General features: G+C 41.2%; 1 protein-coding gene across 2 annotated transcripts in view; it reads right to left on the bottom strand.

Annotated features, from left to right (window-relative positions):
- kat2a (K(lysine) acetyltransferase 2A) overlaps window positions 1-15,470 on the bottom strand; it is a 71,317-nt gene that overhangs the window by 26,230 nt on the left and 29,617 nt on the right. Inside the window, exons 4-8 of one of the 2 annotated variants that reach the window (XM_060901984.1) lie at window positions 14,479-14,568; window positions 13,761-13,942; window positions 12,382-12,573; window positions 12,142-12,248; window positions 3,424-3,513 (exon numbers count right to left, since the gene is read on the bottom strand). In XM_060901984.1, coding sequence (XP_060757967.1) covers window positions 3,424-3,513; window positions 12,142-12,248; window positions 12,382-12,573; window positions 13,761-13,942; window positions 14,479-14,568 — 661 coding nt within the window. The remainder of the gene's footprint in view (window positions 1-3,423; window positions 3,514-12,141; window positions 12,249-12,381; window positions 12,574-13,760; window positions 13,943-14,478; window positions 14,569-15,470) is intronic. The other variant, XM_060901985.1, reaches the window with a different exon arrangement.

The raw sequence follows: 15,470 nt of genomic DNA, 5'->3' as shown, positions 1-15,470 counted from the left end.
ATTCGTTGACCTTTTATTAGCAAAAAAACTGACAACGATTAAGTTTTGCGCAGAAGGTCTCGTTCTTTCAAATAAAACAATCAGAACCGATATCCACTGAGAACTGAGGATGGAGATACGAGTTAACTGAAAAACAAAGACGTAAACAAATTGTCTACAACAGGAAAATCAACAAACAACCAACCAAGTTTTGTTCCGCGAGGAAAGATCGATCCAAAACACCGATCGGAACTGAAATCACACGAGAGCTGCGAGAGGAGATTACTGGGGGGGAGGAGGGGTAACAGGAGGACAGAGGACGGGAAGGAGCAGTAGCCGAGCCTAACAATAAGCAATACCGGACAATGTGCAATCTCTCGCTTGTCCCCCCCCCTCCTCTCTCTCCCCCCTTCCTCTCTTCCCTATATCTTATTCTTTTTAAATTTGCATATGTAAATACTTAATTTATTTTATCTAGAAGTTTTCTCTATTTCTTTTCTCTGTTTACCTGTAATGATGCTGCTGGAATCTTAATTTCCTTGAAGGAACCCTCCCAAAGGGATCAATAAAGTTTTATCTAATCTAATCCTAATGAGAAGTCCCAAAATTTGTTAAGGTGACCTAATTAGCAGTTCGTTAGAAAAAAAACTGAGAATACAATGACCAGGTGTTGTGCAGAAGGACTAGTTCTTTCAAACAAAACAATCAGAACCGATATCCACTGAGAACTGAGGAAGGAGATACAATTTAACTGAAAATAAACAAAGATGCAAACAAATTGCTTACAACAGGAAAAATCAACAAAACAAACGACCAAGTTTTGTTCCGCGAGGAAAGATCGACCCAAAACATCGCTGATACCCCTTTTCCACCAAATCAGTTCCAGGGCTGGTTCGGGGCTGGTGCTGGTTCACAACTCGTTCAACTTGCGAGCCAGCTGAGAACCAGTTTGCTTTTCCATAGCTCACGGTGCTAAGGGAAGCCACGTCGTTACGTCGCTACGTTTGCATAAACTTTGGCACGAATATCGAAGCAAAAACAACACGGAAGAAGCAGCAGCAGCAACAACAACAATAATAATGGATGACTTCGCGTTTGTACAGCTGCTGCTTCTCGTCACTTAAAAATGGCGATCTTTCGCGGTCTTGTTATTGTTGTTGGTCTTAACAACTCCGCCCCCCCCGACGTAAGCGGTTCTTTCCTCTGGCCCAGCAGAGAGTTGGTGCTAGCCTGGAACCGGTTTTTCTGGCCCCAGAGCCAGTTCTTTGTCAGTGGAAACAGAAAACCCGGTTCCAAACTAAGCACTGGCCCCGAACCAGCCCTGGAACTGCTTTGGTGGAAAAGGGGCATGAGAAATCAGAGGGGAGATACAATTCTAGGCCCTGTCCACACGGCAACGGATTCAGGTGAATCTGATAAAATTGTTTATCGTTTCGGCCTGGCATCCACACGGCACCGGCGTTTTGGGTGCCCCACAACGATATTTTTTGAGAACGGGTTCCAGAGTGGAAAAATCTGGCAACGGCGCCGTTGCGAAGTCGTCTGGATGAGTAGAACGGATTTGTTTACGATGACGTCACAACCACATGACTAGAACAAGCAGCACTCTCGCTGTTTTGTATGAACCACTGCATTGTAGGGCTGTAACGATACACCCAACTCACGATTCGATTCGTATCGCGATTTTTGACCCACGATTCGATACGCCCACGATTTTTTTAAAAATGTTTTTTTAAAGTAGTAAATTTGACTTATTAACATTTACTTACTTACATTAACTATTTAATAACAAATAATTCAGACCACTGCAGAGAATGAGTAACATGTATGCAAAAATGAACAAATGTATATCCAAAGATTGTTTTATTTCTCAAAATAATACTGTTGAGCCGGAAGCTCTGTTTTTTTCGGTTCTGAAAAAGTCATTTTTCCAAATCGTGTAAATCCGTTAAGATTTTTTTTTTTTGGGGGGGGTGGCTCTCTCACTGTCTCACTCTCATAGGGCCAATGATTTTCTGTGATCGCGGAAAACAGATGGAAATTACGGAATTTTTATGGTGAAACATTGCTCGCGTGTCAAAATGTAACTGCCGCAGAAGGCTTCCGCCCAAGCAGACATGCCTTCAGTGTTGCCAGATATTGCTAACGTTTTCCACCCCAAAATATGTTCAAAACCAGCCAAAAAGCACCTAAACCTGCCCAATCTGGCAACACTGCATGCCTTTCCGGTCAAGTGATTGTGATTGGCTTGTGGCACACCTAGCCAGCCAATGAGCTGCTTGTTTACAGATTCGCTCCCCGCGTCGCAACCAGAATGGCGACCGCTTAAAAGAAACGAATGCTCTGCCAGTGGCGAGTGTGGACGTTGCGTGACTCGCAGAAGATTGTCGCAGGTCGGCGAAAAAACGACTTACTAATAGATACAAAAAAATAAAAGTAATTTAAGTAAGTTTAAAATGTAATTTAAATAAAAAGTATTCATAAATTGAAGTTTGGAAGCGCCTCTGTTTTTGGGCTGAGGAGAAGTTTGAAAGGGTGTACCGCGATTCTGCCTTCTTGTATCGCGATACGGATCGTGGCTCTGCATATCGCGATTTCGATACGCATATTGTTACAGCCCTACTGCATTGCATTCACTTTTGTATACAGCTTTTCTTTTAAATAAACAAGTAACTGAACCATTTCTTGAATTTCTTTTTTTTATTGGATAAGACTGCTTTTCAAAATGTTCACACACAATATAAAAAGTTAGCTAAATTATATAAAAATGCTTTTCAAAATGTTCACACACAATAAGAAAATTAAGTTCTATAAAACTATGCACACTAATAAAACTAATTTGTACACACAGAAGGCACGATTTCCTCGCGAAGTCGCAGCCATCTTCTTCTTGTTGTTGTGTGTTTGTTCCTGAGAGTGCTTCACGCCGGGTAGAAGAAGGGGATTATGCGCATGCGTCTACTTCTATTGTTCTGGTGTCTCCGATGGGACCGTCTTACCGCGCCCCTAGAGGTGTGGCATGTGTATTGCATCGTTTTCAGCAAGCGTTGCGTTGCCATATGTACCTGATATTTTACTGATCCGTTGCCCATGTGGACGCGATTTTTTTTTTAAAATAAAATCTCGTTGCCGTTGTCGTGTGGATGTAGCCCTAGTGAGAGGCCTGGAAAATTTGTTAATTTGGCCTAATTAGTAACTCGTTAGCAAGAACATTTAACAAAATGACCAAGCTTTGTGCGCCGTGATGAGCCCTTTCAAACTAAACAACCGGAACGGAAACCCATACAGAACTGACGGAAGAGATACGATTTAACTGAATTGTGGATGACGGACGGACGCCATGCCACGGCAACAGCTCGTCCGCCTTATGGCCAGACGAGCTAATTAGGAAAGATAATAGTGTGCACTGGAGAGTATTAGATTATTTCTTGCGTTTCTCTGTACCTGTGACGGGTTCGGAGGAGGCTGTGTCCAGCGCAGGCCCACCAGCACCTTTACGCAGAGGAGAACCAGTAACCGCCACTGGACTCAACACTGAAGAGAACAAAACAAAACACTCACTCACTACAAACGCACTAAAACTGGAGGAAAGACACAGTTATGGTAGCGATGTCAATGATTCAGTAAGTGATTTTACATCTCTGTAATTTAACAATTTCGACCAGACAGTTATTAAAGTCACTCTTTCCTTTGGCTGAATTTTTAATGAGTTAATGTTTGCGGCTACGGCCTCATAGAGGCGGAGCCACCATGTCATCATGTTGTAAGAATCTAAGAACGAGTGTAACAATAGCGCACTGCGCATACGCATAAGCATTACAATCACCAGAACGGTGAATCGTGATCTCGCAATACGAACAGTTGATCTCGCGTTATCAAAAGGTACGCAAGAACGAGTGGTGAAGTCACCCGGTCATCGTGTTGTAAGAATGAGTGTAACAATAGCGAAACTTCGTAACCAATCAGCACTTATCCTGATCAAGCTCGATTACCCGTTCTACCTCTTAATAAACTTTGGAACCAATCAGAACCAGAAACGAAATATAGAAACCTCGTTATAACTTCATAGTATCGGAAGATAATCGGCAGATAAAAAGATAAACGAAATTCACCTCATGGTTCGCCAAGGCTACCGATTCGATATCAACTAAGTGGTGTTTATTTTAAGAAAATTTACCTTTTGATTATCACAGCTTTTGTTTGGTCTTTCTGAAAGGTCAAATGAAAGCTTTTGTAAGGTTTTTTTTTTTTTTAGCTTTTTGGCAGATATTCACACCAAGAATTCCAGCCAGTCAACAAAAACTCGAGAAGGCAGCGAAGACGACGTTGGAATCTTTCGAGCGACCCGCTCGGTTTGCGATTACAAAAGTCCCATGTGGGAATAAATCAGCTCCTTCGTGAAAACTAGGAGTAAAAGTTAAAAGTATAATTGGCCAAACTTTGCTATTCGCTTTAATTTTTTTATTTTAGTCTTTACACAACACTTGTGAAACGAAACGTGCTCATTCGGACTAAATAATACTTCTCAGACAATTCATGAACAAGTGCTTTCTTTCTATTTGGAAAACAGATCTAGTTCGCAGCACTGTACTGTGAACGAAATACGGGCAATTCCACGAAATGGTCAACCCATGGGGTGAAAATTATTTTTGTATACAGTTGTGTTCAAAATAATAGCAGTGTGTTTAAAAATGTGAGTAAAGCTCAAAATCCTTATAATAGTTTTTATTTCCATGCACTGGGAACACTGCACATTATATTCTACATCAAAACATGAAGAAAAATGTATCAATATTTTAATTACTTTACAGAAAATGAAGAAAAATGAACATTGGGCTGTTCAAAAAAATAGCAGTGTCTGCATTTTTCATTACAAACTCCAAATATTTACTGTATAAACTGAAAAAATCTTAAGGATTTAGTATTCCTGTGAATCACTAAACTAATATTTAGTTGTATAACCACGGTTTCTGAGAACTTCTGGCACCTGTGAACAGGTATTCCAGCCCAGGATGATTTGACAACATTCCACAATTCCTCTGCATTTCTTGGTTTTGCCTCAGAAACAGCATTTTTGATGTCACACCACAAGTTTTCTATCGGATTAAGGTCCGGGGATTGGGCTGGCCACTCCATAACTTTCATTTTGTTGGTCTTGAACCCTGATGCTGCTCGCTTACTGGTGTGTTTGGGGTCGTTGTCTTGTTGAAACACCCATTTCAAGGGCGTTTCCTCTTCAGCATAAGGCAACATGACCTCCTCAAGTATTTTGATATATGCAAACTGATCCATGATCCCTGGTATGCGATAAATGGGCCCAACACCATAGTAAGAGAAACATCCCCATATCATGATGCTTGCACCACCATGCTTCACTGTCTTCAGAGTGTACTGTGGCTTGAATTCAGTGTTTGGGGGTCGTCTGAAAAACTGTCTGCGGCTCTTGGACCCAAAAAGAACAATTTTACTTTCATCAGTCCACAAAATGTTTTTCCATTTCTCTTTAGGCCAGTCGATGTGTTCTTTGGCAAATTGTATCCTCTTCAGCACGTCTTTTTTTTAACAGTGGAACTTTGCGGGAGCTTCTTGCCGATAGATTAGCTTCACACAGGCGTCTTCTAATTGTCACAATACTCACAGGTAACTTCAGACCGTCTTTGATCACCCTGGAGCTGATCATTGGCTGAGTCTTTGCCATTCTGGCTATTCTTCGATCCATTCGAATGGTAGTCTTCTGTTTTCTTCCACATCTCTCTGGCTTTGCTGTCCATTTTAAAGCACTGGAGATCATTTTAGCCGAGCGGCCCATCATTTTCTGCACTTCTTTACAGTATACGTTTTACCTCTCCAATCAACGTTTTAATCAAAGCACGCTGTTCTTCTGAACAATGTCTGGAACGACCCATGTTTCTCAGGTTTTCAGAGAGAAATGGATGTACAACATGTGCTGGCTTCATCCTTAAATTAGGGCCACCTGACTGACATCTGTTTTTTCACAGAATGAATGATCTCACTAATTAAACTCCACACTGCTATTATTTTGAACACGTCCCTTTCACTTAATTATTCGATTACACAGACTCAGGAGCATGCATATCATGAATGTTGGGTCTGTTGGTTTTCTATGACTCTACTACACCTACTGGTAAATTATTTGCCATGTAGTCATATAATTTCCACCAAAAACAGTGATTGATCTGGTTAGTCGTGTTGGACTGCTATTATTTTGAACACAAGTGTATATGGTGTTAAATTTGATTGGGTTATTATTCGTAATGATTGGTTCATTCACTGCAGTCAATATTTTAGTGCTGAACTCATGTCGCATGACGAGCGGCCATTTTGAAATTGGCAGGTCCAAGCATATACTTTAAACCCAAAACTAACAGACACAAAGAAGCACTCAAACTGCTGTCAAAAGTCCTCATCAGGCAAGTTAAACTGTGTTTTATATCAAATGGACCTTATTCTTTACATTTCCATGAAAAAATTGATTCCATCGAGTCATTATCACAGCTTTGGGGCCTTTTAGAGCTAACAAGTCGCTTTGTTCGCTGATATGACTAAGAAAGAGAAAATTACCACATTTCCTCTCTCTCTGTACTGTACATCAAATCATCTGTAAATTTGGAAAGTGTTGCGTCAGTTATTGTACATTCCATGATCTCAACTGTCAGTTCTAAACATTTTTCATAGTTTATTTCTTTCATGGTATACTATGGCAGGTTAAACGCAACGTTGGAAAAAACGTGAATAAAATTGCAAAAATGTTTCACAGAAACTGCCGTTCGCACTTGTGTGTCCGCAGTTGTCGAATTCTCCAAGTTGCATCAGTAAAGCCCACCGCACACCTTCCCGATTCGCTTACGATTTTGTCGGGCCGATTAAATCGCCTGCGAATCGTAAATGTGTGCGGGGGCACCTTGTAGCCGATTTCATTGGTTCAGATCAAACTGGTCTAGATATTTTCGGACGTGATCGCCTCGTACGTAACACAATCGGCAGTGTGTGCGTTGTTACTACGAGCTCATCGGTTACGATAATTTTAAACAGCCAACCGGAGTGCCAGGATTGATCACTGCAGACCAGGAAGCGTCCACCTGTCTTTATGACGTTAGTTCACCTGATTACAGCAAACGGGAAAAGAAAGAGGAACGAGGCTATGGCTGTAATCGTGTCAGCTTTGAAAATGCCTGGTAAAGTATTACAGCATTGTCAGTAGGGGTGGGCGATATATCGAGATTTGCGATATATCGATATGTTTTATGAACACGAAAAAGATTTTGGCATATCGTATATATCGAGATAATGCTCTAAATTAATATGATTTCGCCACTGTGCTTCATTTCCTTCACTGTGCTATGGTGCTGCCCGCCCCGCCTCCTTCTTGTGTTTGTACCCCCTCCCCTCGCGTGTAGGCGGCGTGTTAACTCATTCAACATGGCGGCGCCCACAGAAAGCCCGGAGGCGGCAGAACTCGTACCAAAAAAAAAAAGGACAAATGGCTCCATTATATGGAGATATTTTGGTTTTAAACCGTCGGACGAACAACAGAAAGAGGTCTACTGCCGGGAATGCAAGAAATTGGTGGCAACCAAAGCATCGAGCACCACGAACCTGTTCAACCATTTACAGGTACGCCACAAACTTTTGTACGAGGGAGTGTGCCAGGCTGAGAGTTAATGCAGTGAGATGAGTTTGAGTTTTGTTTTTAAGGAAAAGGAAGGCAATATGTATTATTTCTATAAGTCAAATTATTATTTATGAAATGAGTTTTTTTTTTTTGTTGTTGTTATCTTAAATGTTTAAGACGCACTTTATAAGAACTGCCTACCCTCAGGTTTTATGTTTGTAATTAAAATAAGGCAATATACTACTTCCTTGGTTTGATAATTCATGTTAAAAATGGTGCACAAGCACTTTGTTACTAGTACCTGTCTACCTCTAGGCACTTGGCTGCCTACCTGTTTGCACTTCAATAAAAAAAAAAAAAAAAACACCTTGCTGAATTTGGCGTGTCTGTTTTTTGGGGGTTGTTTTTCCTGCATAGATATCGAGATATATATCGTATATCGAGATATAGCAAAAATATATCGAGATATTTTTTTTCCTCCATATCGCCCAGCCCTAATTGTCAGTGGTACAGAAATCGCTTGTCCGGAATCCCGGAACAAGTTGAATTTTAAGAACGACTGAACAAATTAGAATTAATTCTTATTATTTTTTTCGCGGTCCAAATTCTGCGCTCTGATTAGCTGGCGAACGGGTCCATATCCTACGGTACGGACCCCGGTTATGGACCTCTGGCGACTCGCTCGTTCACAACAACAAACACAGTAGCAATTTTTGTCAACATTTAGCTTTTTTATAAGATTTATTTATAAGATTTTTATCAAAAATCTTGTAAATTTTTGCCAGCATTTCTCAGGAGAATAGCATTAATTTTACAGCATGGATAGCGATAACGACAGTGTTCACAGCGAAAGCGAGTTTTACTGCCCTGAGGAAGAAGAAATAAAAGAAAACATTTCAGAAGAAAGTTAAAAACCTGTAACTTGCTAACGCCGAGCAAAAACATGGCTGAATCCTGAATTACTCTTTGTATAAATAGGGGACTACATAGGCGGCAAAATGTAGTTTTTTTTTCCTGCCATGGAAGTGCACTTGTATACCGAGGAGGAAGCCATTTGCATTACAGCCGTGAATGAGGATTCAAAATGGCGGCTCGGCTCGGTTTTCCCTTTCGGGCGCTCTCGTTTTCTGTTTTCTGTCGAGAAAAAAATAAATATATTATTTACCAGCTTAAGGTCGGTCTGTATGATGAAATACTGTGACCTCGGCCTTGAATACTCACCTCGGCCCAGAGGACCTCGCTCAGTACTTTCAAGACCTCGGTCACGGTATTTCACCATACGGACCTCCCAGCTGGTAAATAACATATATATATATTGATTTGTCTAGTTGGGATTATTGTCTCTTTTTGATTCTCATCTCATCTCTCATTATCTCTAGCCGCTTTATCCTGTTCTACAGGGTTGCAGGCAAGCTGGAGCCTATCCCAGCTGACTACGGGCGAAAGGCGGGGTACACCCTGGACAAGTCGCCAGGTCATCACAGGGCTGACACATAGACACAGACAACCATTCACACTCACATTCACACCTACGGTCAATTTAGAGTCACCAGTTAACCTAACCTGCATGTCTTTGGACTGTGGGGGAAACCGGAGCACCCGGAGGAAACCCACGCGGACACGGGGAGAACATGCAAACTCCGCACAGAAAGGCCCTCGCCGGCCACGGGGCTCGAACCCGGACCTTCTTGCTGTGAGGCGACAGCGCTAACCACTACACCACCGTGCCGCCCTCTTTTTGATTCTAATATTAAAAATGTAATACTTCTCTATGTATGTATTTTGTACTATCACGTGATATCTTGAACACGTGACCATCTATTCGGGCTGAACGTGTATGATGTCTCGCAAATGTGTGCGGGGAATTTTGAACCGATCAAATTGGGCCCATATACTCGTAACCGATCGCCCGACACACAAAGCCCCGATGAAATCAGGAAGGTATGCGCTGGGCTTTACCAATGTTATCTGCACGCCACTAAATAAATTATTCATATCCGGGAAAAACTCTGTGCCTGTGTTGTCCAAGATGGCCTTTGGGCCTTAAGTCATCATACATGTGTTTGAGTTTGCTCTTTCTATAATAGCCACACAATTTAATTTTAAACCCTCTGAATGTTGCGTCAGTTACCCGTGGAACTGCCCATACATGCTATATTTACTGTATGGACATGGGATCAAAAAACTATTTTATTTATAAGCAGCAGCCACATGTACACATAGGGTACTTACTTTATTATTTAGCGCACGGCAACACTCATTCGTCATAAGTTACCAATCACAAGCAAACGAGATAAGCTGAAGATAAACAGGTACCATAACATCAGCATTGAACAAATATTATGGGTGAATAAAAAATGATAATTTATGACACAAAGTAAGCATTGCTTTTCTGTGTGAGAAAAAAAAAGCCATAAATATTGAAACACACTAGACGACGAAACCTTTTAGAGCAGGGTTTCCTAAAGTGTGGTGCCACTAGGGGGTGCGCAAGATAAAAAAAAAACGTAATGGCAATTTTTAACTCTTCTTCTACGCCGTAACGGTTCTGCAGTAGTTTGTGGCTTCATTCATTCATTCATTCATTCATTCGCGATGCTCAACTGGTTGAAATCGGCAAAACTAAACGCGCCACCACAAATCAGGGATGAAGGAGGAGAAACCCCAACAGATAGGGAGGAATCGGGGGCAACTGGTGAGGAGGAGAGAAGAGAGGGAGACGGGATTGCAGCGGATATGCTCCTTAATTGTTGTATCTCTTTAAAATGCATATGTTCATAATTATCATTGCTATTTTTACTGTTATTATATGAGTGATTCCACGCTTATGGGTACTGAAATGGGGACATGAACTTATTTTTAAAAATTCACCTAAAGCCATTTCTTTTACTACCATCAGGTCACAAAACATGTAATCTTTAATGAATGATATGTTAAAAGATAACTTTAATTTTCTGAGATGTAATAAAAACATATTTATATGCCAAAGTCAGAACGTAACAGAAGTGTTGTGGACATATAGATTCTCAATTTTAACAATGTAGAATTACTTTTTGAAACATAGGAAGGTGATGTTTTAGCAAATATAATTAATAAGCATGTGTAGTAGAATAAACATACACATTCTTTCAATAAGATGAACATGGTATATAGCTAGATTGTAATTAATTTGTAACAGACGCGAGATGGACAACCGTAAAGGCCAATTTATGCTGACAACCCAGTCCTCGCAGACGGTGTCGCAGACAGTGTCTGCGTAGCCCCCCCACCTTCGCAGACGCTCTGCGCGCACCTTCCAAAAATTGTGACCACCGCAGAAGCCTCGCAGACTGCGCCGCAGACAAGAGGGCTCTGATTGGTCCACTCTACATCCGCTGTACACGCACTTCCGCTTCCCTACTTTCCCGGTTTGTTTTGTTTTCACGACCGGCATTTTTAAAAACACGAGCGAAGATGGAGCAGCACGAAGAGCGGTTGATTGAGGAAGTGAGGAAGTACGTACATCTATACGACTCCAGTTCTAATCATTATAAGTAACCGGAGGATAAACACTCCACTAACCACACCCACCAACTACTCCTAGCGACTTCGCGCCCCTTGCGTTGTGCCGGTGAATAACATCGCGCACGCCTATTAATCCCCGCTCAACGATAAATTACAACTGTCTGCGAAAAGCTATCTGCGAAAGCCTTGTCGCACGAGCATGCAGAGGCCTTAACAGAAGTAATGTAACAGACATCATTTTGGAACTCATAGGCTTGACTTTGGCATATAAATATGTTTTTATTACATCTCAGAAAATTAAAGTTCTCTTTTAACATATCATTCATTAAAGATTACATGTTTTGTGACCTGATGGTAAAAAAAGAAATGGTTTTAGGTGAATAAGTTCGTGTCCCCATTTCAGTACCCATAAGCGTGGAATCACTCATATGTGAACTTTTTTGCAAATTAAATTCATTCTCAATTCATTTTCATAACCTTGTAATGACAGGGTTGTGTTGCTAGTGTTGTAAACACGGATGAAAATCATATATTTTCCCCATATCTGGCTGGTAGACTACATGCCTCGATGTGATCTCCCTTTGTAATGAATTTGCGCTTTTACCGTGTTGCAACGTTTTAAAACTGTTACATTTCAATCAAATTCTATCTAATTCAAATACGAGAGCGCATAATGTGTTAACGTGATTCGATGTTCTCATTCGAGCATGACGTGCTGCCTTTGTAAGAAAGCTTTGGTGGTTTTTTTTCTTTTTTTCACTTTTGTGGTTTCCTGCAGGTGTGGCAAACGATGTTTATCATTTTAGCACGATTAAAGATGCTGCCTTTATAAGAAAGCGTGTGTTTTTTGAAACTGGGGAACTGGGGGTGCGTCAACCTGGTTGGAGTATAGAAAGGGGTGCGTGGCCAAAAAAGTTTGGGAACCGCTGTTTTAGAGGATTAAACTTCAAATTCAATTTGTAAAGAAATCTGATAGCTCAAATACAACTATACACGCAAAATGTCTACAAATGTATAACACAAACCTGTCTGAGGCCCCAGTTGGGCTCCCTCATTCGCTGGCATGGTGAATTCAGCATCCCATATTGGAGAGTTCTCTCCATAGATCTCTTCTTCCAGCATGGAAAGAAACCTAGCATGTGTGCGCACACACAAACACAGTACAAATGTATCACGCAAGCCATAATTGTTGGAATGATGCATTCAACATTCAAGTTTTCTGGAAGTCCAGGTTGACAGATCTGTCCAGTGTGTGTATGTCATACTTGGGAAAGTGTGTGAGAATAAGCGTGCGTTTCTCCGGGGGCAGTTTGTCTTTCTCGACTCTGAACTTCTCCAGCAGCTGCCTGCGGGTCACCGTGAAGATGGACTTGAGCAGGCTGCGGCCGAACACCTGACACGTCTCATAGCGAGGAAGACTGTCGTTACTCTGCGGCACGTGACAGTAGCACAACCACCTGAACCAAGACACAAACACTTTAGATTGGGGTGCTTAAACTTTTGGCGAAAATGGAAAAATCTCCACGGGATTCTGCATCATGGTAAAGTTGCTTAGGAGAAAAGCATCAGCTAAATGTACGGTAATAAATGTGCAGTCACTAAGTGTGATAAACCAATTTAGTACAAATAAGCAGGTGATTATAGGAAATCGCGCATGCTGATTGGTCGAGAGATTCAGACCGTTTCTCCAGAATCACCTCGAGCGACTCGGCAAAATGGCGGCCAATCGCTTCGTCACGGTAAGTGAGGGAGAATGACAAATTATGAAAGAAAATGCTGTTCCTAAAAGCACAAAAGATGCTACGAGGTTTGGTCTAAAACTATTCAAAGGTAAAGTGGGATTGCAATTTATTTATTTTTATCTATTTCAAAACAAAGTATTTTATGTGACTCGTCAGAGATAAGTCACAAGTCTGTGCACATTACATTTGCATGCCACTTTTGAAGACTGAAATACGATTTTTTTAAAAATAATTACCTGGATATTTGTGCTAAAACAATTACCTGCCTCAAGCTCAGTGAATATTGTTGATTATTATCCATACAGGACACTTTTTCGGTGGAATAAAAACCTGTTCTATTCCCTTCTAGCAGGTTTCATTCATTTGCTCTGATAGCATGCGATATTGTTAGCATATCGCTTATCCGACCTGTATTACGTCACTCTACCCAATGGAGAATGAGCGTTGAATATGGTTTACGATATTGCATGGTTGTCAAGACAACATGATGTCACATGTCGGAGACGTAAAACTTCCACGCGAGTGAGCGACTGGGACAATGTATAAACAAGCATGGCTGCCAGGTTTGCTTCGTTAAATATGACAGATTGAGAGATTTTTTGAAAGAGAAAGATGCGTTCAACACCTGAAAGAAATGCGTATGTCTAATAATAATAATATCATCATCATCAGCTGGCTGTTTTTCATGGTCTGTCAGATATATTCCATTCAGCTAGTATGATGATACATCTTCGACTCGTTCAGGATCATGCTAGCTGAATGGAATATCTCTGATCTACCACAAAAAAAAAAAGCCAGTCAATATTATTTATTCACCTTGCTTTCAGCAATTTTTAAATAAAAGCACTCATAAGAATGTATTATTGGGTAAAAGAGAAATAAGAACCAACACACACACAGACCTGGTATAGTCGACTTTGTAGGCAGATGCATCTTCTTTCTGGGCACGCTGGCGGAACTGAGACGGCGTCTCCAGCTTCCAGTAGTTCAGACACAACAGGAACATCTTACTCAGCTCGTACATCGTCTGCCTCTCCTTAGGAGCCAAGTGACTGAACTTATACTGCACGAAGTTTAACACCCCCTGAGAGAGAGAGAGAGAGAGAGAGAGAGAGAGAGAGAGAGAGAGAGAGAGAGACACACACACACACAGACAGAGAGAGAGAGAGACACACACACAGACAGAAAGAAAGACAAAGAGAGACAGACAGAAAGAGAGAAACAGCGAGACAGAAAAAGAGACAGCCAAAGAGAGAGAGACAGAAAGAGACAAAGAGAGAGAGCGAGAGACACAGAGACAGACAGAGAGAGACCGAGAGAGAGACAGAAATAGACAAAGAGAGAGAGCGAGAGACACAGAGACAGACAGAGAGAGAGCGAGACAGAAAGAAACAAAGAGAGAGACAGACAAAGAAACAAAGAGAGCAAGAGAGACACAGAGCGAGAGACAGACAAAGAGAGAGAGACAGAGAAAGAAAGACAGAGAGAGACCCACACACAGAAACACACACACATATACATACATACATTCTGGTTACAAATTTCTCAAACAGAACGAATAATGAAGGTAAACACATCTCTCTCTCTCACACACACACACACACACACACACACTCTCACCTGTTCTATGTTTGGTTTCTCAAATGGTGGGTTTCCGAGTGAACCCTCCACCACTGGCTTACCCATTTGGAGTATGCACTTCCTCAACAACTTTGAAACAACAACAATAAAAAAATTATTATAATCACCACCACATCACAAAATACAATATCATTTTCATCCATCCATCTATTATGAACACACTACACTTAATTCATTTCCATTAAGAACCGTCGATCATACGTACAAAACATTTATGCATAAGCACAGTAAAAGGCTGATTATGACATTTAGTGCATCGGTGCAGGATCTTTCAAGAACCGCAACGCACCTAAAGATCAATTTGTGCCACAACGAACAGTAACCCACTCCTCGGTCCCGCTGTGCGCGGTAAGTGCTCTGAACTCATATTAACACATCATGCTTTAGTAGTAAATCTGAAAAGCTGATGATTAAGGGCTCAACAATCAAAAATACGTAACTTCATCAGCATACACCAAATAAATCGTTAAGTATTCGCGTTATTATAATTTTGTAACTATTTAACACACAGAAGACCATTAAACGAATGCATACAGAGGTACCTGAAGCGGCCACGCGATTGCAATAGAAAACCATCCAGCCGGCTGCGTACAGATTGTGACACGGAGCTCTGCAGATTGAGGTCCATCCCTGCGTTACACTACACCGCACAACACTACACTATACTGACACACAGTAACGCTGGAAGCTACAAGCTGCAGCCAGCCAGCAGCTAAATAACTTTGCGAGTGTTTGTAGCGTTATTGTGCAACGGTTACGCTTATCTATCGTCTTTTCTGACCATACGCAGTCACAGTAATCATATAACAGCACACAGACACACATTAGTTAAGTTCAGGTCTTTTACGCTACGTTCACACTGCAAGGCTTAATGCTCAATTCCGATTTTTTTGTGAAATCCGATTTTTTTGAGAGGTCGTTCACATTAACAAATATATGCGACTTGTATGTGATCCTCAGTATGAATGAAA

Source organism: Neoarius graeffei, chromosome 20, assembly GCF_027579695.1.
Source record: "Neoarius graeffei isolate fNeoGra1 chromosome 20, fNeoGra1.pri, whole genome shotgun sequence".
In the NCBI taxonomy this organism is placed as follows: domain Eukaryota; kingdom Metazoa; phylum Chordata; class Actinopteri; order Siluriformes; family Ariidae; genus Neoarius; species Neoarius graeffei.
Note: the sequence above shows the minus strand (reverse complement) of the source record. Positions and strands in the feature narration are given on the sequence as shown.